Source organism: Staurois parvus, unplaced genomic scaffold, assembly GCF_062004578.1.
Source record: "Staurois parvus isolate SC_StPar_1 unplaced genomic scaffold, SC_StPar_1.0 ptg000778l, whole genome shotgun sequence".
Taxonomy (NCBI): Eukaryota; Metazoa; Chordata; class Amphibia; order Anura; family Ranidae; genus Staurois; species Staurois parvus.
The window spans coordinates 679,777-700,629 of record NW_028318574.1 but is presented as its reverse complement, the minus strand read 5'-3'; the positions used below and the strand labels follow the sequence as shown (position 1 = coordinate 700,629).

At 40.1% G+C, this 20,853-nt stretch overlaps 1 protein-coding gene across 7 annotated transcripts in view; it reads right to left on the bottom strand.

Moving 5' to 3' along the window:
* The window catches only part of LOC149444764 (uncharacterized), a 183,082-nt gene that overhangs the window by 22,633 nt on the left and 139,596 nt on the right, over window positions 1-20,853 (bottom strand). For 6 of the 7 annotated variants that reach the window (XM_089654563.1, XM_089654565.1, XM_089654564.1 and 3 more), the window contains 5 exons: window positions 19,501-19,605; window positions 18,792-18,896; window positions 18,489-18,584; window positions 16,472-16,528; window positions 1,085-1,134 (listed from right to left, as the gene is read on the bottom strand). In XM_089654563.1, the coding sequence (XP_089510689.1) occupies window positions 1,085-1,134; window positions 16,472-16,528; window positions 18,489-18,584; window positions 18,792-18,896; window positions 19,501-19,605 (413 nt within the window). The remainder of the gene's footprint in view (window positions 1-1,084; window positions 1,135-16,471; window positions 16,529-18,488; window positions 18,585-18,791; window positions 18,897-19,500; window positions 19,606-20,853) is intronic. The other variant, XM_089654567.1, reaches the window with a different exon arrangement.

The window sequence follows — 20,853 nt, the reverse complement described above, 5'->3', positions numbered from 1 at the left end:
TTCTTTAACGTTTTTGCATTAGTGTTTAGTGGCGTTTTTCTGCGTTTAGTGAGTTTCCCACGTTTTTCCGCGTTTGCATTTTTTAGCGTTTTTTTAAAAAGTCCAAAAATGCTGGTTTGCGGCAGTTTACCATGATTGAACGTGTTTTTTTAATGTGATACAGCGTTTCTACAGCTAAAAAACTCCTCTAGAAACCCACTAGTCCTAGGTTTTTTTTCCAGCCAAAAAACGTCCCTGCCAAAAAACGTTGATTACAGTCTATATGTGCATGGACACATAAGATAACATGCTGGGGGGTTTACCAGCTGTAGAAAAAAAACCATCAAAAGCCAAAAATAGTAGCTGTAAAAACGTCCAGTGTGCATGAGGACTGAGTCCCAGTAGGAGAAAGTCCTCTCCTGAAAGGAAAGTAAGGGGAAATCTCCTCAATGCAGATACAGAATGTAAATATTCTGGCTTCATGTGTTTCCCACTCTATCCAGAACAACATAAAATGTTTTGGCTGGAGTTGAGCTATAGACCAGTAAGGGTTTAAAAACACACATGTGCTTTTTTTTGTAAGCTTTAAAGCAGAGCTTCAATAAAAAAAAGGGAATGGCTTATTAAAAGTCTACACGGTGCTGCAGTATTCCGCTACAATCTGGAGATTTCCCTCTTAGTACTGCATAATTTGCTTAGTCTTCAGGCTTGGGGATAGCCAGCTTCATTTACCCCAATATCACTGAGCCCAGGATATCATGCACCCACCCCCAACACGTCACACTACAGAAAAGGAGAAGCTGCACAGGATTGAGCTCATCTCTCTGTCACTATGCTATCTCCTTCTATCAGTATGCACCTTTCAACACATAAAATTTCTACATTTTTATTGTACTCATCCCTAAGTACATGGGCTTTGCTTTGCATGGGCTTTGCTCATAGAGGGAAAAGACGATCAGAAATCTGACAACATAATAATATAACACAAGGGACTCTCTTTGGAGTTAAGCGCCGAGGGTATATCAAATGCAGGACACTGACCCACACACAAAAAAACCACACCTGTCTTCGAATACATTAATTTAATAATATACCAAAGTCTTACTTTTTGGTCAATGCTTAGATACATCGACTTGTCAACATTTGCAGGAAATCCTGTAAAAAAAATCAATGAAACCAAATCAGAATATTAAAGTCTTATTTGTACATATCCTGTTCTGTAGGTACCAAAAGTATCTCCTTACATTCTCAGCATTTCAAACCTTATTTTAATTATTGTTAAATTTCATCAAAGAATTTTCAGCAACCCTAGATGCTGGTGTACCATTGCTTGGAGACACTAGGTTTTGGTGTAGTCTGGGAAATCAGGCTTTTGTGTATCTTTGCCTTAGGACCCAAAATATTGGCATGACATTGCCTTGGTATGCCATTTCACACTCTGTCTTTGATCTCTGGGTGAAAATATCACTAAATCCATATCTCAGGATGGGTTCAAATGAAAATACTTGTTTAACAAGCCATAAAAATACATGCAAAAAACATTTATACTAACACAAATGGAAAAAGGTCCAGGTATTTAACAAGGACTTCAATGAAGCAACAATAGGGGAGCAGTGGTGGGGGGAGTGCAACAAAACTATGTATCAATGCAGTACAAGGGCACCTATCACTTTGCCCTGCAGGGGAAAAGATACAAGTTCCCTTTAGATCTAAATTTACACTGAAACCTGAACACCACTGAAACAAAATTATTTGTCTCTTGCAACCTCATGTAAATGCTCATTTAAAGTCTGTTTCCACAGGCCTTACTTTACATTAGATAGATTTGTATGGGAATGCAAAACGCATTGAAATGCAGGGCAGGATATCAACTGTAAGTTATCCTATATGGGTGATGCTGTTGGATGGTAATCGCATTAAAGCATGATGACGGCGACTTCCCAACTGCCAATGAACAAGTCACTCTGACAAAACTTGTATGTGTAGGGTGGGACTCCTGACGTCATCACGCTAGGAGACGGAACTGTGTGAGTACTGTGATGCTGCAGTTTGCACTTGCATCATTGGATTTTACATACTTAAGATATGCTGATGTGATATTCAATTATAAAGCAATAGCCAAAAATGGACAGAATTACTGGCACCCTCAATTTCATATTTGGTAGCACACCCCTTGGAAAAAATAACAAAAATCAATTGCTTCCTGTAACCATCAATGAGTTTCTTACACCTCTACTGGAATTTTGGACCACTCTTCTTTCACAAACTGCTCTCATATTGGAAGGGTTCCTTTTCCCAACTGCCTTATTGAGAACTCTCCATAGGTGCTCTATGGGATTGAGATCTGGACTCATTGCTGGCCAGTTCAGTACTCTTCAGTGCTTTGTCTTAAACCATTTCTGGTTGCTTTTTCAAGGGTGCTTTGGGTCATTGTCCTGCTGTAAGACTCATGACCTCTGACGGAGACCGAACTTTCTGACACTGGGTGCTACATTGCAACCTGGAATTATTTGTTAGTCTTTAGATTTCTTAATACGATGCATACGGTCAAGACATCCAGTGCCTGCAGCAGTAAAGCAACCCCAAAACATCAGTGAACCTCCACCATGTTTGACTGTACGGACTATATTCTTTTCTTTAAAGGCCTCATTTCTTTTTCTGAAAACAGTACAATGATGGGCTTTTTGTTTAGTCTGTCTACAGCACATTCTCCCAAAAGGATTTTGGCTTCCTCAGGCAAGTTTTGGAAAGCTTCATTCTGGCTTTTTTAAGTTTGTGTCAGCAATGGGGTCCTCCTCGGTCTCCTACCATAGCTTCCCTTTTCATTCAGATGGTGACGTATAGTGCGTGCTGACAGTTGTACCCCGTGTCTGAAGGTCAGCTTAAATTTGTCTGGACGTTGATTGAGGTTCTTTAGCCACCATTTGAACAATCCTTTGCGCAATCTTTGATTAATTTTTCTCTTTTGTCAATGTCTAGGGAGATTAGCAACAGTGCCATGGGCTGTAAACTTCTTGACAATGTTGCACACAGTGGACACAGGAACATTACAATCTCTGGAGATGGACTTGTAACCTTGAGACTGTCCATGTTTTTCCACAATTTTTGTTCTCAAATCCTCAGTGTTGTGGTGGTTTATGTAAGGATATATATTATTTATAAAGGGCGTGTCCCTTTCCCTTAGATGAAATATTACAGTGCCTCCAGCCGTTAAAATACGGCAAATATTTAGTAAACCAATAATTTGGACACCTTGATAATTTGATCACCACTTATTATTATACCTTGAATTCTTTTAGCCAATATGATTTCGTACCATACACACAAAATTTGCCTTATAATAGATAAATATAAAATTTTATTTATGTACAAAAATTATATATATATTAACACAAAACGCAAAAGACTGGTGATAAATGAATATTGGTACACACAATCAAAGATATAACCTACCAATGTAAGACACACTAATCAAGTTTCTAACTAATTACATCAATTACAATTTTTTAATGATATGATTATTTATTAAATTAATTAATAATTTCGAATATCTCAAAGGTTATATTCTCGCACGCCGTGGCCATAGGATTGCAAGAAGTAAGCCCTTGATATGTGATACTCTGGTTATTAATATTCAATAAATTATGAAATATGAAAAATTTATAATATGGCAATAAACAATTTTTTTAACAGTAACACAGTATCTGACTACAGATATCTAACTACCCAATATTGTTGTAATACACTAAGGTAATTTTATGATTCCACACAACAGAGAAAATAATTAATACAAAAATCAAATAAACATCTCACCACACCCGGACGTCAGACTAGGCAACTCTCCCGTGGATTTAGCTGGCAGTGAAACGCCTTTAGACTGATATATAGGCAAGTGATAGATTCAATAGGGGAGAATGTAGGAAGTTATAAGTTTAGAGGTTTAAAGTTTTAGGAAGTTTGAAAAGATGGAAGAGTAGTTATTTCAGCAGAGATCTTCTTCAGATGTCAGGTCTTTCCATGAGGTCTTTATGAGGGTTCTTTTTTTCTTAAAGCACATGGGCTTTTATATCCACTAGTCCATTGTTCTAAGATACCTTCCCACCAGGCTTCCTGATTGGCTAGTTGAGAAATGTGTGTACATAAGCTATTTCTCACCTGCCCGCCAGGTGGCGGTCATGTATCACAGAACAATGTGAGCATTTGAGATGACTCATACCTTGGGTGGAATCTTCAGGTAATTTCAGGAATAAAATATACGGCACTTTCCAGATATAGTAGTGATCATACCTATGATATTCTAAATAGGGACCACGGAATATAGGTGTATATTCAGTTATTCCTACTCGAAATATCATCCTGTTTGTTTCCTGATAAGACATGTAACTAATGCTAGTTTATAATACATCTTACTTCCCATCATCTCAATACTCAAGTTAGTGATATATAGTTCCCATTGCTGAGTATTTAGTGGTGTTTAAAGTCTATGACATCTTATTTATAATCTGTTTTTGTAGTATATTTTTGTCATGATATACAGTGAACTTTTAGACTTAAATGTCCTGAATTTCACCCCTTTGTTTCAGAATCAACATTTCCTCTGTGTAGGGAAAAAAAATTCTCTATTTGCCTGGCCCTTGTATTGGACTCATGGTAAACATCTGTTAATGCCTTCACCCTTGGTGAACAATAGTATATGGTAATAGTTTCAGAGGTCTGTTGGTTCATCACACTCTACAAGGTTTGGGTAAGCTCTCAGACAATCAGTTTGGTTCCTCTATTGTCATGTCCAGACCTTGTATATGTTTACCTGCTTATTGAAGTCTGAATAATGGTGTTTGATCACCTGTAGAATTTCAAAATAGTATTGTCTCTAGGAGGAAAGAAAAACAATCCCTTCACCCATTCTCTCCAGTTCTTTAACTAGAATTCTTGGTGGTTCAACCAAGACAAAATTAACTCTTAACATCCGGTTATGCTGAGCTGTTTGCCAGATACTATTATGTCTTGATAAAAGTCATATTTTTGAGACATGATCCAAAAGCCCACAACAAAATCCCCCTTTGTTTGGGGTACAGGCACGTGTATAGGGGTGTCTGTGTCGCAAAACATGAGTGGGGCTTTTGGCTAGAGTGATTGTTCGTCTTCTCCGGTGAAGGGAATGAAATTAAAAAAAAATTTTTTTTTTTTTTTTTTTTTCTATAATAAAATGGCAGCGGTGATGCTGGTTGGTCCTCAACTTGACTCGGCGTCTTTAGATGGATACTTCCGATGACGATCCTGGTCTTGTGATGAGGCCGGCCTGGCCTGGCACATCCACCTTGGGGTCCATGGGTCCTCCGCACGACAGGTCTCTTAGACGGTCTCCTAGGCGGGTCTTTTCCTCTGGACTGGCCCTTGGTGGCCTGGGACATCAGGTTATCGTCTCCGGATCGATCTCTGGCATCTGGCCTTTCCCACAGGACATTATAGCTTCCTTCTAGGGTCCGGTCATTGACACCTCCGATCGCCGGTCTGGTCATAGTCTGGGCCTTCCTTTCTAAATTATTAAAATGAACAATTTAAGTATTGGATATACATAAAATTATATTACTGGATCCTGTAAGGCAAAAGATGAATTATATGTTCAAAGGAAATTTAATGATGATCTCAATATCTCCAGATAGGAACTGGTGGGTTAGTCTTCCAACAACTGCAATTGAGACTTCGGATGGCAAGCACGTAATTGGTTGATGTGCACCCATCTATCACTGATTTCACCATACCGGGTAACCTGCAATTTATATGCGACCGGAGAGATTTTATCAATGATAGAGAACGGACCTTTCCAAGATGGAAGGAATTTCCGTTCCTTGATCTGGTCTCTTGCAAAGTTGTATAGATAGACCTTGTCACCAATCTCATATTCCTTCTTGGAGGTTTTGAGATCATAGTATGTCTTAGCACTAGTTGCAGCTCTTTCCAAATTTCGCTGGGCAAAGGCAAAAGCATATTGCAGATGTTTACGTAAATCCTCTATGTACTGGTGTGTGGTGGTAGCATTGATCAAATTTTGATCTGTAGTGCGATACAATAAGTGCTGGGGCAGTACCATCCGTCTACCTGTCATCAGTTCAAAAGATGACGTTTTTGTAACTGTATTCGGAGTAGCCCTCAACGCCATCAGGACCAGCGGGAGTTTGACATCCCAATCTTTGCCTGTTTCCTTAACAAATTTCTTAAGGACATTAACGATGGTCTGATTGTATCGTTCTACACCACCACTAGAGGCTGGCCGATAGGCGATATGCAATTTCCTTTTAACCCCCAAAATTTTCCACAATTTGGCCATCACTTCGCTAGTGAAGTGCGATCCTCTATCAGACTCTATCCTCTGAGGTAAACCAAAACGTGAAAATACATGATTTATTAGCAATGCAGCACATGTCTCGGAGCTGTTATTTGGTGCTGGTATACATTCGACATACTTGGTGAATAAACATGTAACTGTTAACATATACCGATTTCCTCGTGAAGATTTTGTTACTGGCCCAATAAAATCCATCTGAAGGTCTGACCAAGGCATACATATCCCCCTCTTCTGGAGAGGTGCTCTGTGAGTTGGCTTGGTAGGTTGAAATTGGGGACATATTAGGCAACCTTGGCAGTATTCCTTCACATCACGTAACATATGAGGCCAGTAGGCATAATCCCGCAGGATCTCATACGTGATCTTCTCTCCACGATGACCGGAAGTGGGAGCATCATGGGCATGCTGTAGCATCAAACCTCTAAATTTAAGTGGGACGACCCATTGTTGTACGCCACCCTTTGAGGTTCGTATCAACAATCCCTGATATAAAGAGAATTGGGATTTGGATTTCATTAAGATACGTAAATCCTCCTTCCCACTACATACTTCCTTATTTATGGGATTTTGGTTGGGATCTTCTATATGACTATAAAACAAGCCAATTATTGGGTCTTCTTTTTGGGCAGTAATTAAATCCTCACTAGGAGAATCGTGACTCCACTGTAATGCATTCGGATCACCAGCTGTTCTGGCCTGTTGCCTGGTGACAGCTTCAACCTGTACGGTACCTAAAAATTGGTCAATGTCTAACAGTTCACCGGTGATTGCCCCTTCCTTGGCTAGAGAATCGGCCAGATCGTTCCCTTCTTTCTCGGCACCTAGAACCTTGGAGTGGCCTTTGGTCTTCTTGAAGTGCAGGGTGAGATCATTGGACCTTACCAGTTCATCGATGTGACAAAAGAGCTTACCATGTTTCACGGGTTTGTGATTACTCTTGTTCATGTTGTTTCGCTTCCACCTAGGGAAATACTCCACAAAACTATTCCTGACATAATTGGAATCGGTTATGATGGCACACTCTCTGATGTTGAACTCTATAGCCATCTCAACTGCTCTAAGAATTTCAGTAAGTTCAGCAACCTGACTGCTTTTTGGTCCAAGTTTGTATCCCACAGAAATTGGGGTGACACCTTGGGTCCAAACGATTCCAATACCTGCCACTAGTTGGAGCTGTTCCCCATCCTTGTGATGAAAAGCACAACCATCCACATATACACACGGCAGCTGTTTACAGTATTCTTCATCGTAAACCTTGTAGGGAGAGAACAGTTGTTCTTCCAGAAAGTCAGTGTCCGGGCCCTCCATAGCAGGCGTAGTTGCGGAACAATCATGGAGCTCGGCTAGGCCCTGGGCTACTGGACTTTCCTTGTTCTGTTTGTACCGAATTTCAAGAGGCCACCCTTGCAAAGACAAAGTCCAAGCAGTGATGCGGCTATTAGACACATTTCCTCCCTTGATACGTTCACTCTTTAAATACTGTAAAGGCTGGTGTGCCGTTTCAACAATGATTCTCTCTCCCTGAATGTAACTGCGGAAATTCTGTAATGCCCACACGGTGGACAATAGAGCTTTTTCACAGTCACTGAACTTTACTTCAACCGGGGACAAAGTTTTACTGGCATAGGCAATCACCTTACTGACATCATCACGTTTCTGGTAAAGAACAGAACTCATACTTACCTGCGTAAACCCTGTCTCTAGATAGAAATTTTTACCCCCTTCGGGATATCCGAGACACGGAGCTTGTGTGAGACGTTCCTTTAACTCCTTCATGGCGTCCTCCTGTTTCTTACCCCACGACCATTCGACATCCTTCTTCAGTAGGTGAAGCAGTGGCTTGCTTATCTCGGCGTAATTATCAATAAACTTACGCGAGTAGTTTACCATACCTAGGAATGATCTCAATTCTTTAAGGTTAATAGGGACTTTACAATTCAGAACCGCCTCAACTTTCTTCTTTTGTGGGTTCAAACCTTCAGCAGTAACTTCATGGCCTAGGAAGTTTACCTTCGTGCGACACCACTGGGCTTTTTGTAAGGACAGTTTTACTCCTGCTGCTTTTAATTGGCCCAGGACATGCCGAAGTTCTGTAATGTGTGTGGCCATATCCGTACTTTTGATCAGGATATCGTCCACATATGCCAACGTCCCCCTTTCGAAGGCGTCTGGCATGGCCTTGTGCATGAACACAGCAAATTCATGTCCGGAATTTATGAATCCGAAAGGCATTCTCACCCAACAATATTGTCGATTCCCAAAACTGAAGGCCAGTTTGTATTGGTCTTCCTCACTCACCTTTATGGTCCAATACCCTTGTGCACAATCCAAGGCTGTGAAAACTTGGGATCCTTGGAGCTGGGCGAGACATTGGTCTATGTATGGGACAGGCCATCCTGACATGTACACACGTTTGTTTAGCTGACGGATGTCAGCGCACAGACGCCATTGTCCATTGGGTTTTAAGATACCCAGGATCGGGTGGTTGTAGGAGCTGTGGATGGGCCTAATTATACCCCTTTCATGTAACTTCCTGATAATCTCAGCTAGAGATTCATAGGAAGCTAATGGTAACCTATACTGTCTTACGAATACTGGTGGGGCATCTGGATCTGTTTGGATCCTAGCGATGTGTAGGTCAGTAGTCCCACAATCGTAAGAATCCTTGGCAAAGATCTCTTGGAATTCAAGGAGAAGCTCTCGGAGCAATTGTCGGTCGAGATCACTGGCACACGCGTCGGCGAGGGCCACCATCTCTTCCACTAACTCCTTGAATCCAGGAAAGCTTTCCGGCTGACCTATCTCATATGCCTCTTCAAGTTTTGTGGTGAGGTCATTGGGTATGTGATGTGTGTGTGTGTTCTCCTGCCATCCAGGTTCTTTGGGGTACTCTTGTTCTTTGATTGGGTGATCAAAGACAATTGATGTCTCTTCGATTCGACAGGTGCCATCTTTAGAATCGAATGGATAAATGGACTCTATGGTGAAAATACCCTCTGGTAATGAATGGAATGTTTGTTCAATTAATTGTTCCTCCGACAAATATTCATCGGGGATGAGTCCAATCACCTGGTTAGTGACCCCAAAGGTGTAATATTCAGTCTCTACCGCTAGACCAATAAGGGTCTCTTTGGGTAAGACGATGTCCTGATTGGACAGATTATGTATGTAAATGTACATCGGGGATTGATGTGTGTTGACTAGGGGCGTGTGTGTAATGTTCAGTCCCTCCCCCTGCATTTTATGGGAGAGGCATACTAATGCATCTGACCCCTTCAGTCTATGTCCCTTTTTAACTTGGATGGGGAGTATGAAATTATTTATGCCCTTAGGAATTGTAATCTTTTGGGCTACCTGGACTTCAACAGCATAAGGCATCTGTTGCTGGGATTTTAAAGCTAAGTCCAGATTTTGGTATTTTTCGGGGTCCCCCTTTAGTCGACTCCATAAACAGTCATTAATTAGGTCGACTTGCGTTGCAAAGCGATGTAATATATCGTTGCCAAAATAAATTTTAGTTTGGGGATTATCCAAGACTAGGAACACATGGGTGGCTGTTTTGTTTCCTACAGTGACGTTTAAGAGACACCTAGCCATTGAATTGTGATCATCAGAGTCATCAAGGGAGTCTGAAATCCAATGACGCTGAGGTGTGGAGAAACGGATCATTTCCATTTCGGTCAGGTGTTTTATCAGCCCATGGCTTACAAAGCTGTGTTCCTGTCTCAAATCTAGTTTGGCATATTTTGACCTATTAAGACCATTTATCCGGATGGGGATAAACAAGTCGCTGTTAACCCTTTCAATACCTGTCAAGAATTGGGTGTGATCTCCCCCTTTTCTTGGTTTATCCTCCTGATGAAAAGATATCGTAAGGATGTCATCTTGGAGGGAAATATCTTTTATTTTATCTTGGGGAATTCTAAAAATGTGTTCCTCATCTCTTCTGATAGGGTTATGGTCATCAGGTTTGATAACCGTTACATCAGGAAGTTGGCTGTTCCTGAAATGGATTTCTAATGATCCAGGCCTTTCTTCCACCAGGTGGCAGTGTTGTCGGGAATGGGGAGTTTTAAGTTTCCCATATTTAATTGGGGTATTTACCTGTGACCACAGGACTTGGTTCACACAGTCAACTATGGTGTTCAGCCTTTTTAGGAAGTCCATCCCAATTATCATGTGGTGCTGGGAGATACTGGCAATGATGATGGGGTGTCTCAGTTCCTTATTACCCAGTTTCAATTTAAGCCAGGCGGTACCCATGACTTGTAACGGGTCTCCACCTACACCAATCAATGAGCTGTCAAAACTTTTAAGTCTCGGCTTGGTGGGCATGACATTAGCCACTTTGTCAAAATGTTCCTGTGACATGATGGTTGCTTGGGATCCAGTGTCTATTAAGCCGACAATCGAAAGATCACTGGCATCCTGCACCTGCACCGTGGCATAATATCTCCCATCAGATTCAGTCAGCTCACACATGAAATTAGTGTGGTTGAAGATCTGTGGGCCCTTCAATAACATATGACTGGCTCTTATCTCACCGCATGTGGTGGACACATCACCCTTATCCTCCCTGGTGGGATTCTTGGACTGTCTCAAGACAGAAGCACAACTAGAAGTTGGTGCTCCGTCTGGCTTGTCAATCCCGATGACTTCCGATGCCGCGACTATATTAGGGGCAATAGATGGACACTGAAAAACAGGAGAATCATTAATAACCAACAAATGGTCCCCCTTTGCCTGAGAACTAACTTCTCCATTAGTAGGCGTGTCAGGGACGGGGCACACATCTCCTGTCCTTTGACTCAGTGTCCTCCCCTGTTGGTTTAAGGCTTGGTTGCCTATTAATTCTGTGACCCTTGGTTGGTCACAGGAGCTGCTCCTAAAAAAGGATTGGATGGAAATTGAGTGACAAGCCTGTCCATTTGTTCAGCCATTTTGCTGATCTGTGCCTCTATTTGTCCAATACGCTCAGAGGAGTCATTCTGTTGATTCTCCCTTTTCCTATACTTGCGCTTGTATTTTGGACGAGACTGGTAGTGAGACTCAGAGTCAGAACTACTGCTCTGGTCCCGACGCCATTGTTCTCTCTGAGGTTTTGGGGTCTCCCTGTTATTAAAGGGAGCCTGGGGTACTGTATCCCCCCTTTGAGCTTGAGGGTGTTCTTGGCGTGGAGGAAATCTTTGGAAGTTGGAGCTCTTATTAAAATTGGGGTTCTTATTATAATTATGGTTCCTGTTGAAATTGGGGTTCCCATAAAAATTCCCATGTTGGTTTTGGCGAGGATAATAGAACCTCTGAGGATACCATTGACTCCTTTGATTCTCCTCACTGTACTGACCCTTACCATACTTTTTATTCTTCTCACTTCCACTACCGTAGTTTCCTGGCTTTTGCCTATCCTTTCTCACCCACTGGTTTTGGGGTGCAAAGTTATGGACCTCCTTCACTTGCTGGGTTTGAGGTACAAATCTAGGGGAACCATTGGTTTTACCCCCACGGACTACTTCCGCATAGGATTTCTTCTCTGCCTGCAAATTTGGATTTGGAGGGGAAACGGTAGTGGCTGCTACTATCTTGGGGCTATTTTTGGGTTCTCTTTTTATCCCGCCCTCACTGGACTGTTGGATCGAGAATAAATAGTCACTCTCTCTCACCAACCAATCAAGAGAGCATCCCTTTCTGTAATCCTTTGCAAGTCCCAATTTTATGTAAGCAGGTAATGCTTCATAGAATAGTGTCTTGAATTCTGGCTGGTTAGGATTGGGATCCTTTTCAGCCAGGAAATAGGCATTTCTGAGGACAGCCAGAAATTCTGCAGGGCTTTGGTGAGGACCACACTTTAAATTGTAGGCCGCAGCCTTGGCAGAGGTTACAGTTTTATAAGGCCCAAATTCCATGTGGCACTTATGTTTAACCTCTCTCCAGGACTGATTGGAATAGGCCCTCAAGGTCTCAAAGAATTGCCGGTATTTCTCTTCAAACACCCATGGCAGCAATTTTATTTTGGTGTGGTCATCTCTAATGCCCAGAATCTCTAACGTCTGTTCATATGTTCTTATGTGTTCGGTGACCTCAAGGGACCCTTTCTTAGAAAACATAGGAACAGTGTCCTTCAGGAATTTAATAACCTTTGGGGTGTCATATCTCCTGAATGACCCCTGGGATTTCCCTTCCTGCCTATATGAAACCTCATATTTTTCTTCAGAGCGCTCTGGAGTGTATCTTGAAAGCCTAGGAGGTGACCTATATTCTGACCCTGACTCACTATCAGATACTTCGCTGTGATGCGGGTATCTCCGCTCATCAGCTTCTGGCTTGACTGGGTTGGTCCGTCCTTGGACCCCAGAATTTATTTGGGCCGTCAACCTTATAATCTGCTCCTCCAGAGTTTTCTGCTCAGATTTTATCAAGGTAAGTTCTGACTGGTCATGCTTATCCCCTGGGTGAACTTTAATTTTGACAGGAGATAACCTCTCTGATCTGAAGTACTCCACCTCATCTTTTAAGTCCTGATACTTCTTTTGAAGTTGTTTTAATTCCTGAAAGTTTCTTTCATATAGGTCCTGAGCACTTCGAAAGTCTCCGATCAATCTATCATAATGTTTCTCGGATTCGTCTAAACGAACACCGGCATGACCAAGCTTCCCTTTCAAAGACTCAATGTCCTGATTTTTGCTTTCTAACAAGAGGCGGGCCTCTGACAACTCTTCCCTTAGAGTCATGGTCTGCTGGGCAGCTCCAGCGGTCATGAACCATAACATGGGCCAAGCTTCTAGGAGAAGTCTGTCACGGCTTCTATCACTTTCTGCTCCAGCAAATGCTATTAAAAACCCAACAACCTGGCCCTTTTGGTTGAACAGGTCCTCAAAAGTGCTAATAGCCTGCTTTTTCTCTTCATCCACAAATTCCTTATTGCTATCCCCCAAACTTAATCTCTTGCGGAGATAATCTATTACTTCATTTTCAACATACTTCTGCCAAGCACCGGCAGCTTTCCGAGCTGGCTTCATAGCTTCTTGCTCAATGCCTTGAGCCGCCATATTTTCCTCGTTATGCTTGGAAGAGGTGGATCCGTGATTACTGGATGCCATTTTGATACAAAATATATGTTTGATAAAGTGTACAAATATACAATCACCAGTGCGTTTTGTGTTATGGTACGATTTCTATGAATCTCAGCAGTGCCTCCAAATTTATGTTGTGGTGGTTTATGTAAGGATATATATTATTTATAAAGGGCGTGTCCCTTTCCCTTAGATGAAATATTACAGTGCCTCCAGCCGTTAAAATACGGCAAATATTTAGTAAACCAATAATTTGGACACCTTGATAATTTGATCACCACTTATTATTATACCTTGAATTCTTTTAGCCAATATGATTTCGTACCATACACACAAAATTTGCCTTATAATAGATAAATATAAAATTTTATTTATGTACAAAAATTATATATATATTAACACAAAACGCAAAAGACTGGTGATAAATGAATATTGGTACACACAATCAAAGATATAACCTACCAATGTAAGACACACTAATCAAGTTTCTAACTAATTACATCAATTACAATTTTTTAATGATATGATTATTTATTAAATTTATTAATAATTAATAATTTCGAATATCTCAAAGGTTATATTCTCGCACGCCGTGGCCATAGGATTGCAAGAAGTAAGCCCTTGATATGTGATACTCTGGTTATTAATATTCAATAAATTATGAAATATGAAAAATTTATAATATGGCAATAAACAATTTTTTTAACAGTAACACAGTATCTGACTACAGATATCTAACTACCCAATATTGTTGTAATACACTAAGGTAATTTTATGATTCCACACAACAGAGAAAATAATTAATACAAAAATCAAATAAACATCTCACCACACCCGGACGTCAGACTAGGCAACTCTCCCGTGGATTTAGCTGGCAGTGAAACGCCTTTAGACTGATATATAGGCAAGTGATAGATTCAATAGGGGAGAATGTAGGAAGTTATAAGTTTAGAGGTTTAAAGTTTTAGGAAGTTTGAAAAGATGGAAGAGTAGTTATTTCAGCAGAGATCTTCTTCAGATGTCAGGTCTTTCCATGAGGTCTTTATGAGGGTTCTTTTTTTCTTAAAGCACATGGGCTTTTATATCCACTAGTCCATTGTTCTAAGATACCTTCCCACCAGGCTTCCTGATTGGCTAGTTGAGAAATGTGTGTACATAAGCTATTTCTCACCTGCCCGCCAGGTGGCGGTCATGTATCACAGAACAATGTGAGCATTTGAGATGACTCATACCTTGGGTGGAATCTTCAGGTAATTTCAGGAATAAAATATACGGCACTTTCCAGATATAGTAGTGATCATACCTATGATATTCTAAATAGGGACCACGGAATATAGGTGTATATTCAGTTATTCCTACTCGAAATATCATCCTGTTTGTTTCCTGATAAGACATGTAACTAATGCTAGTTTATAATACATCTTACTTCCCATCATCTCAATACTCAAGTTAGTGATATATAGTTCCCATTGCTGAGTATTTAGTGGTGTTTAAAGTCTATGACATCTTATTTATAATCTGTTTTTGTAGTATATTTTTGTCATGATATACAGTGAACTTTTAGACTTAAATGTCCTGAATTTCACCCCTTTGTTTCAGAATCAACATTTCCTCTGTGTAGGGAAAAAAAATTCTCTATTTGCCTGGCCCTTGTATTGGACTCATGGTAAACATCTGTTAATGCCTTCACCCTTGGTGAACAATAGTATATGGTAATAGTTTCAGAGGTCTGTTGGTTCATCACACTCTACAAGGTTTGGGTAAGCTCTCAGACAATCAGTTTGGTTCCTCTATTGTCATGTCCAGACCTTGTATATGTTTACCTGCTTATTGAAGTCTGAATAATGGTGTTTGATCACCTGTAGAATTTCAAAATAGTATTGTCTCTAGGAGGAAAGAAAAACAATCCCTTCACCCATTCTCTCCAGTTCTTTAACTAGAATTCTTGGTGGTTCAACCAAGACAAAATTAACTCTTAACATCCGGTTATGCTGAGCTGTTTGCCAGATACTATTATGTCTTGATAAAAGTCATATTTTTGAGACATGATCCAAAAGCCCACAACATCAGACAATTCTTTACTGCTCTTTCTCTTCAAGCTCCATGTGGCACACAGAGCTATACAAATTACAGGAGCATCACAAACTTGAAATGCAATCATTTCTTACAGTTTTGAGAAGGTGCCAATGATTTTGTCCAGGTAATTTTTGGAGTTTTGGGTGGAATGCGTCAGTTTTGGCTTTTTGTTTCTCCACTTGTTGGTGTCATACCAATACAAACAAAAGAAGCAAACATCAGAATGTCTAAACATATGTAATTGCAACATTCTTCTGGGCGAAGAGGTGTATTATCTGACAGAAATGAAGAGTGCCAATAATTTTGGCCATGACTGAGTTTAATCTTTTATTACTTTATGTCACTATTGCAAGTTTCTTTGATATTGTTGGGGGCTTTAACCTGAGAGAATCATCTGCAGTGCAGATGGATTAAGATTGGTGCTGTGTAATGGTGAGATGCTTTCTGATGGGGATTGGAGTGTTTTTTTCAATATCTGAAAGACACAGCAGTTGCGGGAAGACTTTTTCATCTTTGGCCGCATGTGTGGCTCACAGTACAATGCCATTGACAGGCCAGTTATGACAGTAGAGACCAATAGGGTATATTCTGTTATAAAGCCCTACCTGTCAGTGGCTTTAAAAAGAATACATTCAATTCCAATTTAAGTCTATGGCCAGCCTAAGCCACATACAGACAGATGTGCCTGTTGTCTGGCACTAATTCCTGGTACATGCTTATCAAGTTGGAAAACAAAGACCGATTGCTCAGTTACTTAGGATCTGTTGACAGAAATGTCTAAAGCTGTTGGAAGACATGAGATCAAGGTTGGTAATGATGTGACATGTTTGTGGAAACCTTTACTGCATATACCAGAGTATCTTCAAAACAGCTACAATTTTTATCTCTGTATTATGCTGTAAGACCTGTACTCCATAATGCTCCACTTGGTAAACTGTGCTGCCACAGTCTGTTGACCATTTTCTGCTTTACCTGGAGGGAATTTATTTTAAAAGCATACCAGAGCTGATTGCTGTTTGTGAAGACTTTGCGGTCAGTACTGCAACATTTGTTGTATCTGGAGATACAAAAAATCTTTATTGTAGGGTTACATGCATTGTAAAACATTGAAACCATACAAGGGCTGTACCGAACGTAATGCAAAAGTGGCCAGAGCTTTTTTATTAACTTTCATAGGTAATTTCACATGTTGGTAGAATATCTCTTCCTCTATAGTAACTCCTCTTGTTTTTCATTGCAGGTAAATAATGTATTCCATGCAGAAGCAACGTATCATCGCTGAGTTCTTGACAAAGGAAGGGTGCAGGACTGTCTGTAAATATTCAGTAGCCCTTAGTGGGTTTCAGAGATTACACAATTTAAACTTCTTAATCTATAAGAGCACACTGATCTCATCAACAGTGTCATCTCCATAAACATTCTGTAGCCTTTTGTGGATGTTGGACAGTCTGCACCCCTCCATCATCAAGGCAAATACGACATGGAATCCATTATTCACCTGCAACGAAAAGGAGGAACAGTTACTATAGAGGAAGAGTTACTCTACCAGTGTGTGAAATTTGAACAACCTATGTAAGTTCATAAAAAAAAAATAAAATATGCCAACGTTTTCATTACTTTTAGTACAACCCTAGTAGTTCTTATGATTCAAGTGTCCAGAACACAAACCCCACAGGTATTAATAGTCTTGGCTTCCCTTAGTTTTATAAGATGTTTTCCACCAAATGAAATGACAACTCTCCAACTTGGATTATGTCTGCTTGCTCTCTGTCCATCACAGCATTATTTTATCTCTATCTTCAGAGCTACTCATTGGGCAAAGTTTTATTAAAAGATTTGTGTATCCACAAATACAGTGCAAAACCCCACAGAAGCGCAAATGACACAATCAACAATGATGGGATTTAGAACACAAATTGCACATGCATGTATAAATGGGCAGCCCAGTGGCTAAATGGTTAGCACTAGGGTCGTTGGTTCGAATCCCAACCATGGCACCACCTGTTTGGAGTTTGCATGTTCCTTCTGTGCCTGTGTGGGTTTCCTCTGGGTACTGCGATTTCCTCCCACTCTTCTTAAACATGCTGGTAGGTTAATTGGATCCTGTCTAAAATTGGCCCTAGTATATGTATGTATGAATGTAAGTTAGAGACCTTACATTGTACGCCCCTTCAGGGTTAGGGACTGATGTGAATGTACAATATATATGTAAAGCGCATAAATTGACAGTTCTATACAAATACCTGAAATAATAAATATGTTCTATAAAAATGTTCACTATAACTCTCCAGCACCTGCCTGCTGTGATGTAGCGCATGTGTTATAGGTGAATGTGTATTTTTGTGATAAAAAATTAAATGATTCTAATTTTCCTTTTAGTGTCTAAACAGTCAACTTTTTAAAATGCTAGCCTAAATTCTGAAAAAATTATATTTTACAGATCTTTCAGCATTTAGCTTGAATGCTACATATAAAAAATTATTTGTATATTACTTTCAGAACAGATCGTAATTTTATTTTTATACCTCTGTATGTTCATGTGGCATAAAACAATACTGTAAACATTAGTGACAATTATAAGAAAAAACTGTTGACTTTGAGCCCCAGAAGTACATGCAACTATGTAATACAAAGATTACAGCTGTCTGTATGTTATGCATGAGTGGACGTAAGCAATCTCAGCATGTTCACCTACCAGGTAGAATTTATATTTGGTTTTTAATGACACATCAATGCAAGTACAAAGCTTCTTTACTTGTATATGAAAGGCTGTCAGCTTGCAATGCTAAAGCCCAATCCTTTGCCCTGGCCTTCCTCCACTCATGCCTATTTATGCATGTAATGTTCCTCACCTTTGTGTTATTGAATAATAAATATCTAGTCTGTAATTACACACTTTTTTAACTTGCTGCTATTTTTTTTCATAAAAAAAAAGGAATAAGTGTATATGTGTCTATTAACAGTTGGCAAGACCAAAGCATCATATTTGATGGGCAGACAGAAAAATGTGTACTCACCAGAAGGGTCTTCGTCTGTGTGGGTTATCTCCTCCACAAGCATGGGTTCATCTTCCTGGAGGTCCCTAGAAGAAGCTGGCTCATCAGCGGTCTGCCCTGCATCCATTATTACAATAAAAATATGAATCAATAAATGAAGCCGATGTAAATACTTTGACACAAAATTCTGTTTGTTATGCCTTCTTACTTGCTGCCATCTTTCTTTTCTTATTCAAAAGATATATATGTATGCACGTATATTAACAGCACTTGGCAAATCAAAAGTAACACATTTTATCTGCAGCCAAAAAACCCTGAGCTCACCAGTAAGGAGTACAGTGTCTTCATTTGCAGGTGTTATCTCCTTCACAAGCATGGGTCCATCTTCTGGGCGGTTACCAGGAGAAGCTGGCTCATCTGCTGTCTGTCCTGTATCCATTATTACCATGAAAAAATATTAATCAAATGGAGTTGATGTAAATAGTTTTCAATACAAAATTCTGTTTGTTATGCCTTACTTGCTGCCATAATTTTTTTTATTAACATCATATAAATGTGTATACACGTATATTAAAGTATAACTGAAGTCAGAACTTTTTTAGTTTTGGATTCAGTGGAGAAGGATTACAACCCATGTCAGTTTTTACTGCTGTCAGTGCCCTCGCTCACCCTATTTGTCCTGTTTACTATTATCCTTGAAAGTGAAAGGAAAATTCCAAATTTTGGATTGTCTCCAGAAAAGTATTAGAGGGGAAATCTTCCAATGGGGACACTAGTTCTGGTGACATGGGGGTCCCCCAAGGATTCCCTTACTTTGCAGGGATTTCCTCTCCCTTCCTTTTTGGCTATGGGGCAGGAAGTGAAGGGAAATCTCCAAAATGGGACACAGATGAGGAAAAAGATCTGACAGGGGTTATAATACTTCCTTGCTCTATCTAAAATGAAGAAAAAAGTTTTGCCTATACTTCTACCCTAACACTTGGCAAGGCCAAAGCAACACATTTTATTGGCAATCATGAAAATCTGAGCTCACCATAAAGAAGTACAGTATCTTCAACTGCATGCGTCATCTCCTCCACAGCCATGTCTCCATCTTCCAGCAGGCCACCAGAAGAAGCTGGCTCTTCCTCTGTCTGCCCTGTATACATTACAATAAAATTATTAAGCATCAAATGGAGCTGATGTAAATACTTTTCAACACAAACTTCCATTTGTTAAGTGACATAAGGAAATTACGCCCTTTGACAGCCTGAAGGCGGTCATTGGATTTTGGGCCCCTGTATGTAGCTAGGCTGCCAAAAAATCTCACACCCCAAAACACATTCTGCTACTTCTCCCAAGTATGTGTAATTCCATGTATACCTATGGCATGTGTGAGAAATATCTCATTAAAATTACAACTTTGTGTAAAAAAAAAATTTTTTTTTTTTTTGCATTTTCCAAAAAACTTGTGGCAAAAAATGAAATCTTTCATGAGGTGTCTACTTTCCAAAAAGGGGTCATTTGGGGGGTGTTTGAACTGTCCTGAACTGCCCAAACTTAGGAGCTTCTGCCACACATCCACCTACTCTTCTAATGTTGGGCATACTGTACATGTAATGTTCTTTTTTTTTGTGTAGCACACAAAAAACAGATTCCTCCATTCACATTGATTTTTACTGCTGAAGAGATCTTGGCCAGAAAAAAGTGAAAAAATTGTTGAAGCATAGGAGCTACTGCCCACCCTACATTCCTAATGCTTGGGCATTCAAAAATAAAAAAAAATATTTCTCCTTTTACATTGATCCAGAGGAAGGCAAAAATAAAACCCCAACAGATCATGAAAAAAAATCCTTCCTGATCCCCCAGAAGGCCATTGGATATTCTCTGGATCAAGTACCCCTGGTGTGATGTGGAAGGAGAAATTTCGGCCAGAAAAAAAAGTGAAAAAAGTATATGCCGAAGCATATACCACCCACTGATCACCCCAAGCTCCTAATGCTTGCACATACACATTTTATTTTTTGTTTTTTCTTTTAAACTGCGGATGGAGAACTCTCTGCCTGCAGCACTACAGGCAATAACATTTGTATTCTAAGAGCAGCACCCTGCTTCTGTCAAATATACAGATCAGTGCTGCAGCTGGTGTTTCTGCCAAGCAAACAATGGTTAACAATAACACACAGTAACAATATAAAATTAACTCAATAAAAACAACTTTTTTAAACTTCTTTAGAGACCCTTTTGTATAGAATTGTGTGCCATGCTATACCCGTGCTATATACCCTGCCTAGACTAATAATTCACTACGGTTTGGTAGCAACGGAAGTAGTCCTTGATGCAGAGGCCAGGTTGTCCATGACAGGTGGGACAAAAAACAGGTGTCTCCCACAGACATCTTTTTTGG